Source organism: Teleopsis dalmanni, chromosome 2 (genome assembly GCF_002237135.1).
Source record: "Teleopsis dalmanni isolate 2A chromosome 2, ASM223713v2, whole genome shotgun sequence".
Taxonomy (NCBI): domain Eukaryota; kingdom Metazoa; phylum Arthropoda; class Insecta; order Diptera; family Diopsidae; genus Teleopsis; species Teleopsis dalmanni.
This window is the reverse complement of record NC_051847.1, coordinates 11,978,490-11,992,176: the sequence shown is the minus strand read 5'-3', so window position 1 is coordinate 11,992,176 and position 13,687 is coordinate 11,978,490. Positions and strand designations below refer to the sequence as shown.

Sequence of the window (13,687 nt, the reverse complement as noted above, 5' to 3'; positions counted from 1 at the left end):
TATATCACGGACCTCACTTAGATTGGTGGGTTGAATTTCAGTGGAATGAGTGTGATGAAATTTTTAATTTTAAAATAAAAACAACATTTATTTTTGTGATCATATTAAATGTTTTAAAAGCGGTTTTGTTTATTTTTTTTACAAATATTAATTTTTATTTCGAGCGTTAATTTTTTGTATATATCGGAAAAGTGCTAGCTAACTGCACTAAAAACACTGAATAAAATTAAAAAAAAAATGTTTATAAATTTTTTGTTGGAATATTTTCAATATGGAAAGCTCTACTAGGGTTTTCAGTAGCAATTTCTGCACTGCGCCCACAACTGTATGTGTTGTGATAATTACTTGTAATATTTTATTTCTATCTAAAAGAATAAACGTTAAGTAAACGAATATAATATATTTTTGGTGTATTTGACAATCTTTAAATAGTTGGTAGGTATTACTTTTTTTTACCAACCCGAAAAAAATAGTAATTAGTTGCGCGTTCATATAGCAGTAAAAGCCACACTCTACATGGGTAAACTACTTCACTGTTGCTATTTCTTTTTTTTGTTTTTTTTTGTTTTTCTTCTTTTTGGTACTAGTGTGCTGAAATGCTTTTTTCAATTTTGTTTTGGGCTTCATATTTGTTTACAAAAGTTGATTTTTTTATATACATATTTGGCTTTTATTGTGTGCTTATTGCCCAAGTTGCCTATTGAATTTTACCGCATTGCTTCATTACATTTTTTAGTGTGAACAACAACAAAAGAAACGAAATATAAAACCTTGAGGTGAAGTGGTAGATTTTTTATCAAATTAATTTTTTTTTGTGTAAGAATACTTACCAAAATTTCTTTTTGTTGTGTTTTGTTTTTCATAAGGTTTGTTTTGCTCAGCAATTTTTTACTTTTTGTTTTTTGTGTAATTAAAGTAACCTTTTTATAATTCCTAGTTAACTATTTTTTTTTTTAGTTTTCTTTTTTTTTTTTACTTTATTATCATGCAAACGAAGTGTGAACACGTCATTTTTGTTGTTTTTAAAATTGGAAAATTAGGATTACGTGCTTAGTGGCGCGTTTTATAATCCTGTTTACACAACATATGTACATATGTATGTATGTACATTGTTGACGTTTGAACCAACGTTACATGAGAAATTCTCCTTTTCTATTTTAACTTTGTATATTCATCACACTGAACAGAGTATGTTTTAGTAAACATATAAAATGTGTAACATACATACAAACATATATGTACAGTAATTCCCCCTATAACGCGGTAGATTGGTTCCGCGTTATAGGAAAACGCGTTTTAGGAGTATTCCCGTATACCCCGATACACACGTGCGAGGGTACGCGAAGCTAATTATGAACAGTATAAATCCCCGCGTTATATGGGGGAATGCCCATGTTATACGGGGGATTGAAAACGCGTAATATGAAAACGCGTTATAAGGGTACCGCGTTATAGGGGGGATTACTGTATTTATATTTTTTGGGTTTGGGTAAATAAGAGACAATAAATTTACGAAATATCAAATGCTACAATTTAAACAAAAGTTGATTGTGTAATTTCATAATGGTTGTAGATGAGCATTGCTTCGAACGTTGTCTGTTGGTCTATGCATATTAATAATTTTTTATATGCATAATCATAATAAGTGTAGCAAAATAGGTAATTGTGGCATTTCAAAAACTAATATGATCATTTTTACATCGAAGGAATCTTAACAGGACACTGTAAACTAAAACACCACTTTACAAGACTTGGTATACTTACGGATTCAAACTGTAGATTCTGCAAAGAGAATGAGGAGTCGGCCACACATGTGCTGGTAGAATACCCTGCGCTAATGCACATACGGAATAGGCTGATGGGAATGTATATTCTAACGGAAAAGGCAATAAAACTCTGTAAAGTAGGTTCTACTATATACCTACTCTAAACGTAGGGCACAATAGACCCAGACGGTCGCAGTGCCACATCCCCTAACAATAATAATAATAATGTGATCATTTGGTTGAATTATCAAAATCAACTCGTAATATCCCATAAGGATATATGTGGATAAAAATAGAAACAAAATAGAATATATATAACTGCCTTATAATGTTTAAATACAGATATGCAATATATATTGTGTATATATTGTGCCATAGTTGTGACGATGTTATCGTACTACATTAGTTGTGATATTTCATTATCATAGACATAACAAACAATAACAAAATAAAATATATATAACAAACAACAAATGGTATATATAACTACAAAAATTCTAGTGACTGGCTTACATCAAGATTTAGGTACCATACAAACAGAAAACTCAGAATCTACGTGATGCTTCTAAATCAATCTTTACTTATAAATTTATTAAAGTTTATAACTTTTTACATTTGTATTGTACTGAAATATTTACAGTAACCAGCACATTTATTATAAATACTTTTTTACAAAATCAAATTATATTTATAGATACAAGACATATTTTAAATTCATAAAAGGTGAAATAATTATAGAAGTGGGTTTTTAGTATTCGTATCAAATCGCTCAGAACTCGTTACTTAAACACGTGATTAAATACAACTTAAATGTCAATAAGAAAAGAACAAAAAAAGACGAATTAACACTTCAATTGTTATTCTAACTCAATTGAAAGTTTGTTAACACAAAAATATCTAAATGAGATTATAATATTTAATAATAAAAAAATATTTTAAAATAATTTCAAATTAATTTGGAAATAAAAATTATGCAATTAAAAATTATCTTAATATCATTATCATTTATTAATATCTTTTTAATAAACTTACTCATCAAAAAATGAGAAATTATATTCCCATTAAAATAATCTTATATGTATAATGATTTTTATCTAAGCACTAAATAAAGCATTATTATTTCATAAAAGTACTTAAAAGTACTTTTGGTACCATAGAATGACCGACCCATCGAGGACATTTCACACTTGTTTAGCTAAATCCAGACAATATTATAAAATAAAAATTTGATCGAAATCTCAATCACAGTAAAGTTTTATTTATATTTACTTTTAGAACCACAAAATGGATAACCTATTTTATCCTCTTACATTTTAAGCAACAAATCGATATTAAATTTCGATTTCGTTTAAAACTTTTTTTATAAAGCTAGAAAAAAATCGATAGAAACAAATATAATATATCGTCATCATCATCATCATCATCATCATCAATTTGTAGCCTTATGACTAGAAATCTAACCATTCTAACCGACGACGGACGTAATCACTTAATTCGACTCAACATATCACGAATTATACTACTGCTTACTTTTATCAGTGTGAATTCAAATACTGAATTGGCAAATATTTATTTTTGTAATTACTTTAAAATTATATACAAATGTTTAATCATAAAACCCCATCTGATAAGAGCTGAGTTGAAAGGCAAACAGAAATAACAATTTCAGATATAGACACGTCCATTGATTGTTTGGTAAATTGTGGCAAACACAACTGTGCATATAAACCCACTTAAATTAGAAAAGAACTTAATAAATCAAATAAAAAATTAAAAATTTTTTTAAGCTTTTTTTTTGTTATTATAATTGTTGTTATTCTATTTTTGAATATTTAAAATTTTATTTAATAAATGTCCATTCCTTTATTATCATTATACAGCACAATTTTTGCTTAGCATTTTTTTATCAACTTTTATTTTGTAATTTTATTTGTTTAATATTTTTTATAATTTTTTAAAATTTTTTTAAATTTTTTTCTTTTTTTTATACAAATTGGTAAATGACGCAAATTATTTACTTTTGTGTATAATAAAAAAAATCTTATCAATTTTTGAAAGTATGTATTTTTTTTAAGTATATATTTTTGCGCTACATTTATAAAACGTTTACATAGACGATAAAGATATTATTTAAAAAAATATAAAAATTAAATAAATAATGTTAATGCTTCTTGTTTTGCACAATAGATGCGTTCGTATTGGTAATATCCTTTCTCATATTAAAGAGTTGTTTGACGCTAGATACCATATAGGCTAGATAAAACAGAAGAAGAACGAAAGATATTTTGGCTTTCTGCACACCTTCAATTTGTATGCTTACTAGAGTCTTAACTATGTGCTGTGGTATTGCACCAATGCGTTCCAACAAGCCGATTGTGAATGAGTTGCCATCTTGCGGAGAAAGTGGAATCTATTAATGATTTTCTATATCTCTGGTCGAAACTACAGACGAAATTAGTCTAATGTCCAGGAAACCGTTCTTTCATTAGCCTGACAGAATTAACATAAGTATAATTCACAGATCTCTTCAACTGCAACGGAAAAATAAAAAAACTTAACAACGTTAACGTAAGGGAGTGTTAGAAACAAGTAAAGCTCGCTTCTTTCTGGCAACTACAAGAGAATCAGAGTGCATAATAGTTGTCTCCGAGTGTAACAATTGATGTTCACATCAGTTTAACATATGTATCGATATATACTATGAGTTTGATTCTAAAATCAATATTACAGTTCCATGAACTATAGGCTTTACGTCGCGTAACCATTTGTCAATAAAGTAAAAAAACAAATTGAATTATTCTTAAAAAAACTGAAATAATTTTTTTTCTTTGTATGATGCTGAAGTTTATGTACGACCTATTTTTGGTACAAGCCTAGTTTTCTATACCGTTTAAATGAATTAATAATTCATTTTGAATTAATTATAGAATAATAATTAATCATTTATTTAAATACATTAAAGCACTATTATTATAATATATATATATATATCATTTCTGAAATATATTAGTTAGCTTATTCTATATACATATCTAGTATCAATTATAGCTCGCTTTTAGTCTATATTACTGGGTCTTTTGATTTGCACACTTGTTAATTCCACACACGTTTTTTTTTTGTATTTCAAACTACTAAAAGTTTGCATAATATTAATAATATTTTATTTTTGCATATATATAATATGTATAGACTCTGGTATATTTATTTTAATAAAAGTTGTTTGAAATCTTTTGGCAAATAAAAACAATAATATTAATTATTTTATTTCTATATTTTATTTCTAAACTTTGATTTATCAATTGTGGGATATTATTAAAGGATATTATATTATTTCAACAAATCTTGATCAGTGATATTATTAAAAGGTTTTTTGCTCTTTTAAATGTGGTGGTAATGTAATGATATTGTGATCAAACTAAAAATACAATAAAAGTTATGTATATACAGGGTAGTGTAATCAAATGGCAATCAACTTCAAACTACCATAACTTTTATCTAATGCTAGTACTAAGTACTATGTATTTGTGAAAACATATGTATTTCTAAATATTTAAATATATACAATATATTTTCATTTGAAACTTTCTATTTATTCTTCTTAATACGTAATACGTAAATGACCCAAAGACCCTTAATATAAGATTTTAATTAAATTGGAAATGAATCTTAAAAATTTTTTTAATTTAAAATATTTTTAAACAAATTCCTATATTCTATGTATATTCTATGTATATGTGTATAACTAAATCTATAAATATTATATTTAAGAAAATCTTTTAAAATTTATCTCTTTTCCTTGTTGATTGACTGAATGAATGAATGAGTCTGAAAATGATTTTAAATTTTAACTAAAATATTTGAGATACATTAATTTTACTTTCAATTTTAAATTGAAAATTTGTTTGTATAAACAACAGGCGCACAGAAACAAACCTTCATTAGTCAGACGATTCTCGTATTCGAGTTTTTCGAAAAACAAAAATATTCGTACTTCACTTATCAATACAAAATGAAGTGAGGAAAGCAGCTGTAGGTTTTCACATTGTTTGTCTACCGAATTTTTCCTATATACCCAAAACTTCCTACTGACGATTGGATTTTGATGATTGCATAGAGAAAACTATTTCAACACAATCGCCCACATACACAATCAGGGCAAACAAATGTACATATGTATTTATACGTATATATGTATATACTTATTTACTTAAATTTTGAAACTTCTTATCATCAGACGTGCGTAAAAGTATTTTTGTGTTTTCCATGCACTTCACATTGGTTTGCTGTTTCTACCTAAAAATAGTTGCACAGTGGATTGGTTTTCAATTAAATTTTTATTTGAAAACATATAAATATATATATCCAAATATATATACAATTCAGACCCGTGGCCGGAACTTTTTTCGGGGGCCTCTCAGATAATTTGAGTAATCAAAAATTATTTTTTATCTTAATAGTCATAGTTTATTAAAAATCAATATACATGTGTATAAATATAATCTTTCGATTCCTTTTACGAGGCTTCAGTCACTCACATCCACTTGGCATCACTCACATCCACTTGACTACTATGTGCCTGGTTATAATAGCTCCACAAATGTTTAAGAGCTTTAACTATAAGTTATAAAACCATTTTAAAAAACAATACAATAAAAATTATATATAATATTTTCATTTAAATATTTTAATATTTTTAATTTAAAAGAAAAATACACTTTTTGCATAACCAATGCCTTTCATCAACCAGTAATCTTAATGCCATATACACAGCTTCTTAAAGTCAGCTACAACATTAACGCATATCAACTATAGGTTCAAGTATTCCCTCATCAAGCATTAAATCCAATCGTTTATTTAGAGAAATTTTTTCTCTTGCTTATTCCATGGTTTTAGTGCAATTATCTAGCACTTTTTATGTAAGTTTTTCGTTTTTTGTAATTGTTATTTAACTTTTATGTCTTTTAATTTATATATTTGATAGCAAACACAATGACTGACGATACATACAACAACTCCAACTATAGTTGAGAGCTGTCTGTATCTGTGAGTGAAGAGAAGAAGTTCACTTCTAAATTGATATGAGTTCGCATAAGTATGTCTCTAGTCTCTAGTAAATAACTGATGCTTTTCTAAAATTTTAGCTAAAACTTCGCATTGGTTTTGTGATTTTCATCATAAATTTGGTTTTGCTTTAAATATGAAAGTAAATTTAATTTTGCAGAAATGGATTTTATTTAAGTTGATAATAGTAACACTGCGTGTATTACCTTTGTTTTAAATTTTGAATTCTTTTCTTAAAAAATAATTTTAATAAATTTTAAATAAATATCCTTTATCCTCCTTTATCTCTTAAGCATTTGTTTCGCATGTTTGTATGTAACATTCACATATAGTTCTTTTTTTTAAATTTAATTAATTTTAGTTTCACATACGTCCACTGTTAAATGTGTTTCCATTTTTAGCCGCAGGTAGAATTGCTCACCATGGTATTTTATCTACATGAGCCCAGCATTAGAGGCACAAACACATCCAAACCACTGCCGGTAACGCATTTCTTATCGCTTTTGAAATTTTTGTGTTGCGTGAGTGTTTCATGTTTGTTTCCGTTGTACATACGTACACCATGGAAGAACTAAACTTTTCATTGGCATTATACAATACGTATAATGCAGATACGTAGATACTTATACTCCATACGAAGGAAGGTTTATCTGACTATGAGCAAATCTAGCACTACGAATAGCTGTGGTTACTACTGCTACCATTGCTGTGCGCCTGTTGTTTTACTCCAACTAATTAACGAGTTATGATTGTTATTTGCTCCTTCTCATAATCCAGTTGACACTTGACGCTTACCGTAATTAATCATAGAACATAAATTCATACAACAAAAAAAGTCTTATTAGCTCAGAATAGCAACGATAACGATATGAAACACAACGGCTGACGATTCATACAACAACTCCAGTCATAATTGCTTTACTGGCTCTTTATCAGATGCTCAGATGCTCCACTTACTTGAGGGCAAAAAAGTGTGTTTGAATTATGCTGGTCTCTGGTCCTAAGTCGGTGGGGCTCTTGCTACCACTCTGTGGCCTGTAAGCATGCTCCAATTTTTTAATTGCCTACTTTACGCAGCATTCATTACTACGCTACGTCTATCACTCAACCTCTGTATTTTTTCACATTTTTTATTTTTATTTGCTTAACTTCAATGCTAAACAAATTAAAATTTTAATTTAGCCTCGACCTAGACCAATTAACTCAGGGTGAATTGCTGGGCGCTCATAGCTCCACTGCAGCAGTTTCGTTTCCATTTTTTCGTTGGTTTTTAAGTTGAAATTAACCAAAAATACACACACAGATACAAAAATATATTTTTTTCAAAAACTGATAAAATTTCGTTGGAAAATGTTTAACCAATGCGTTCCATTATTTACTTTTTGATACTGCCAGCCAGCATTGACATGCGATACATTCCGAAAAAATGTATTTATTGTTGTTTGTTGTTTTCATTTGGTCGAACGAAACAACAAAAAAAACCTTAAAGGGCAAACAGTAGCGGTACAAGAGTTTTAGATTTAAAGAAAAAAAATGTCTCTAAATGACCTACAATTACAGGAAAGACTCACTTAGGCAATATAATACCTATCATAATATCCAAATTACCCTTTGGCATTAAGTGAGAAAAGATTACTTCTAGTACTGAAATAATTCACTTAAAATCATTTTATAATGAATGTCTCAAAGGGAAAAAGTTATGCGGAAAAAGTTCTCTAATAAAAATTTATTATTCTTAATAATGCATAAAATAACGTATATTTGAATGGCACCGAAACTATACATTTATAGTATAATTTTTTTAAATATGTTTGGTTGCAAGTACAGATCATGGATAACACTTTTTATATGATTTATCTGTACGTTTGGAATATACGATAGATACATCCATCAATTTAATACTGTGTATTTACGTGATTATAAGTAGGTACATCGATATTAAAGCTACTTGATTTCAGAAATATATTCAGAAGTTAGTCTGAAAACATTTCATACATCTACCTAAAAATTTTCTCATAAACTTATTCTGCTTCACGAGTGGAATAAAAATTATAAAAATTCACAATTGCCAATAATATGGGCTGCTGTAGGCTCGGTAGGTAACTGGAACTCCAAATACATTCTCAACATACAAAACTTGCATTCACTCTAGAGAATACTCATTCTGTATTGCACTAAAATATAGACTGAATTTTTAAAACATAATTTATAACAGTATAATAAAACAGCACTGGAAAAAAAGTTCTTCATAAGGCCGTTGGACCTCTACGAGTTCGCAACGATTATAATATACCTATAAATATGACACCCACATGAACTGTATGAGTCTTATCGTGACAGTGACATTGTTTAGCAAATTACTTATGGAGCAGATCAAATGATCTGACCTAGTTGTCATTAGAAAGGAGACATTCGATGAAAACTATGTTTGAAGTGATGAAAGTAAAGGAATATATTAAATTTTTACTTCTTTAAAAAGAGCTCCTACTACAGTACCCCAATTCAGATTTGGTGGGTGTTAACGCTTAACTATTAGATCTGTAGAGTTATATCATTAAATATGTTTAATCCAATATGCAAACATAAACTTATATTTTAATTCGTGTGAATGTAATATTATAAATGACTGCAATAACAATTGGAACGAACGCTTTAGGTTGTATGTATTATAAGCACACACAACACATGTCACCTCTTCAAAACCTGACACCAATTGAAGACTGCTTAAAACCAGTAAAAACTGTAAACTTCTTGAAATTGTGTTGTTATACACACCGTTATACACGCCGTTAACACTAGTTAAATATATATACCAACACGCATACATTTATTTATACTACCATTAGATTTTTATATCCATATAAGGGAGAATTTTTTCCTGGTAATAGAGCTCCTCCTTTCTGTTTAAATAAAAGAATTTTTAGAATATACTTTAGCATGAAGAGACTGTATTGTGGTTTTTAGAAATATAAATACTTTCAACAACATATTTTCGTTGGTGTTGATATAGTTTATAATAAATAGATAATTAAAGATTTCAACGATTTAGAAAAGATAAGAATCTTTACATATCAACTGCAATACACCCAATGTGTTCTAATAATATCAGCTATCACTTTCAACTAAAACTTACTAAATAATAGATCCAAAATTATCCCACTATAACACACTTTATTGTACTATCTATGGTATATAACTTATATATGTGTAATGTCTTATATAGTAGCTTACATTCTATAGAATCGTATGATTTAAATTTATCTGTGGTAACTTTTTGTTATCAGAAAACGACACTGTCAATGCAACATAAACAATGATGAAGAGTCATAAACCAGCACGCAAGAAATACATTAATATTGCGTTTCTGACGAAACTATGACCCGCGTCAAGACACTCGTGCATGAGTGAAGCAGTGTTTATGAAGCCAAAAGCCGGCACAGCTCTACACGCATGTTTCGAAGCATAAAAACTCGAACCACGCGTTTTTCTCTAACGTGTTTTTTCGACATTGCACTGCTCTTTGATTTCTGTATGTTGTGTTCGGTGAGCAATCTATGAGCAAACAATCTACAATAGTTGGGCCCTTTGCTTTATCGTGTTCCTCGAGTTGTTGTGCGCCTGGTGAAGTAGTTCCATTTACTCATAACCAATAAATGGTTATAAATGTGCGAATGTGCGTGGTGCGTACGTGAAGTGCGTATAAACGCATTACATAGCTATGAAATGTCACTGAAAAAGCAACGATCTATGCGTAACATAGATCTTGAAATTTTCAAATTTAAAAAATGAGCAACTGCCTTTTAATGTTGTGCGCCTATTCGAAAATCGATCGATTCGGAAGGGGTGTTTTTTTTTTACTTACGGTATTTCAAACAACTTTAGTTTCGAAAAACAAATTTGGATTTTAAATGCCTACATCATTATCGTTGTTTATATACTTCTCCGTTGTGTATTGTGGATTTTTTAAACGATCTTGTCAAGGTATTCGATGCGGTACGTATTTGAACCATACAACGAGCAAATATTTTGAATGATTATAGCATACTTATGCACTCTATGGACAGTATACAATGCTTCGCACACTACTGTCCGCATGCTACATTTGATATGCAAATAATATAAGCAGCATATATACATTTTATGCGGCATTTATAATTTCAAGGTCCTTTTTGTATATTTTGTATATTTAGTTTAGTGTATTGCTGAGTTTTGAATGATATTAATTATATATAATTTTTGTTTGTTATTTCAAAGATTTTGAACCAACTTAGCCAAAATATTTGCTTGTTGCTAAATTTTGTACGCCTGTTGCACTTTAGATCATTTTCATCATTAATAATTCTGAAAAATAGAATAATTCGTAAAGAAAATGTTGGCTCTCCTCAATTTTCCATTTAACTTCAAGCAAAATTACTTAATATGTGAATTGTTCAAAATTATGTATTCTAAAATCGATTTAAAAAAATTTTATCTTAACGAATTTACATATCTTTTTATCGTACATACACACACACATATATATATATATATATATTAAAATATCAATTTATATATTGTGTATATGACGCGGATGTGGCGCCATTAGCAAGTTAAACCTGTGCTAAACCAGTATTAAACTAAATAAAAACTGAATTCTATTATTATTAATAAATCTCTAATTTATTGTTATCGATGGTAAATATTTTGTATTTGTTTTTAACTGCTCTAATTTATTTAATTTATATTTTCAATAATTTATATAATTAAATTAAATTAATTAATACGCTGCCTGCCTGCCTGCCTGCCTTTAGTGCATCTAGTCAATTTATTACAAAAAGTGCTAAAAGTCTCTATTTTTAAATATTTTATTAGAATTGTTTGAAATGCTGTGAATCTAGATATTTATTAACAAAATGTTAAATGATTTTTTTTAAATTTAATTTATTTTACACATTTTAATAAAATTAATTTTTAGCACTTATAGATACATACAATCTTACAAAAAGAGATATCATAGATAAAAAATATGTTTGTTAGCAGATGGTTAAATTAGTTAAATCTGACTTGTTTTTATGTTTCAAGTACTAAAACGAGATAGAGAGAGAGACAAATACTTTTGTACAGGTCTTCAACATATCCTCTCTATAATTGTGCATTGGTCTGTAAGACTGACATAGATTTTTTGGATAAGCAATTAAGCTAGATTAAATTGTAAGTTCTTAACATGAATGGACTGAAGGATTTTGTAGACAAGACTTTATTTAGGGATTTAGTTTGTTGAAAGACAACTTTAGTTGAGCTGGGAGCTTGACGACGGTTTTGCATTAATTAGAGATGTAGAGATGTATAAATATTTATGCCTTATTTAAGATTCTACCTTTTTTGGACTGTGGGCTTCACTATTTTTTTGTTTTAGTAAGTGTTGTTCTTGATATTCTTATCTTATCTTTAATCTTCAATGAAATATTTTTATGTCTATCATTAGTTAAAATATCTAATGTTATCAGTCTGCCTAGTACATACTCTCTCAATTTCAATTCATTTTAATTCCGTTTCTTTCTCATCTACTATACTATATTATACATTGTGTTATCTATTCATGACCCAAACTTCTTATTCTCGTAACGCAAAACAGATATTTCTGCGAACTTAGTTTAGTTCAATATTATTTTAAATTGTTTTTTAAATTATCTGTTTTAAAATATCGTTAACAATCATACTATTGCTAACGTCTTCAAGGTTTATTTTGGGATTTAAGGTTGTGAAAATAAAAGTAGCTTCCTATTTTATCTTAGACATTAATCGACATATGTTTTCATAAGTCAACGCTTCCAACAAAATTATATCAAATGATATATAAATTATATCAAAATTTAATAGAAAAAATATGCCTAAAGCTACTATATCATGATCATATCATGTTCTATGAATTTAAAATACCACATATATGAAGTTTAAAAATGTTTATTTCTTCTTGTCTTCAGTATAATATTTTATATACATTATATATACATTATTAAATCACAAACTATTTTAGAACTTTGTCTAGAAGTATAACATGATTTTATTTTAATATGCTTTATTTGAATAATAAATTGAACCAATCTTCTTTATCTTTATCTTTTATAGAACCTTTAGCAATGGCGCCAGTGATGCCACAAATATTATACCGGAAAGACGTGCACGTCTTAACACCGCACCAGGTATGCGTGGAGCAGGCAGTATTGGTATTACGTATGGTACTGGCACGAAACGTCCGTACAATATTATCGGTGGTTCCACCGTTTCACACATAACAGATGACAGTAGTACAGAAAGTTTAACGCCTGGTAGCTTTCCAGGTAGTTTTAGCGTACGTGGTAGTATTAGTAAAAGCGTACAAATCAATGATGCAAAGGACTTACGCTTTCTTAACTCACAAGCGCAGAAAAAACATCAATGTAAAGATGAGCGAATTGTATTGGTGTCGGGAAAAGTACCATTTTTCATATTTTCCGCTTTACCTTACTATAAAGGCAAAAACGGCAGGTAAATTTTATTGTTCATTATTTATTTTTGAAGATTTTGAGTCTATAGCTAATTTCTTATTTTATAGAGCCGAATTACGTAAAGAGGGCAGACGTCGTCATACTTCTGGTTCTAGACCATTGTCATCTATAAATGATGCACCTTTCGATCCATTCGATTTGTTGGGCATTGAAAAGGGTGAAAGTGGGCAGGTAGGTTCTATTAAATATCGATTTATATTGCATTTAAAATATTAATATAAATGTCATGTGTTACAAATACACTTACAATTACTTTGCTATATTTATTGTTTAATTTAATTAATTGTTTGCACTTATATTATTAAATCGAAATACATTTTTCAGGACATTTCG

The 13,687-nt window shown here is 28.6% G+C and overlaps 1 protein-coding gene across 1 annotated transcript in view; it reads left to right on the top strand.

Moving 5' to 3' along the window:
* LOC119673944 overlaps window positions 1-13,687 on the top strand; it is a 22,794-nt gene that overhangs the window by 6,177 nt on the left and 2,930 nt on the right. Inside the window, exons 2-3 of the mRNA XM_038085060.1 lie at window positions 12,936-13,334; window positions 13,402-13,525. Coding sequence (XP_037940988.1) covers window positions 12,936-13,334; window positions 13,402-13,525 — 523 coding nt within the window. The remainder of the gene's footprint in view (window positions 1-12,935; window positions 13,335-13,401; window positions 13,526-13,687) is intronic.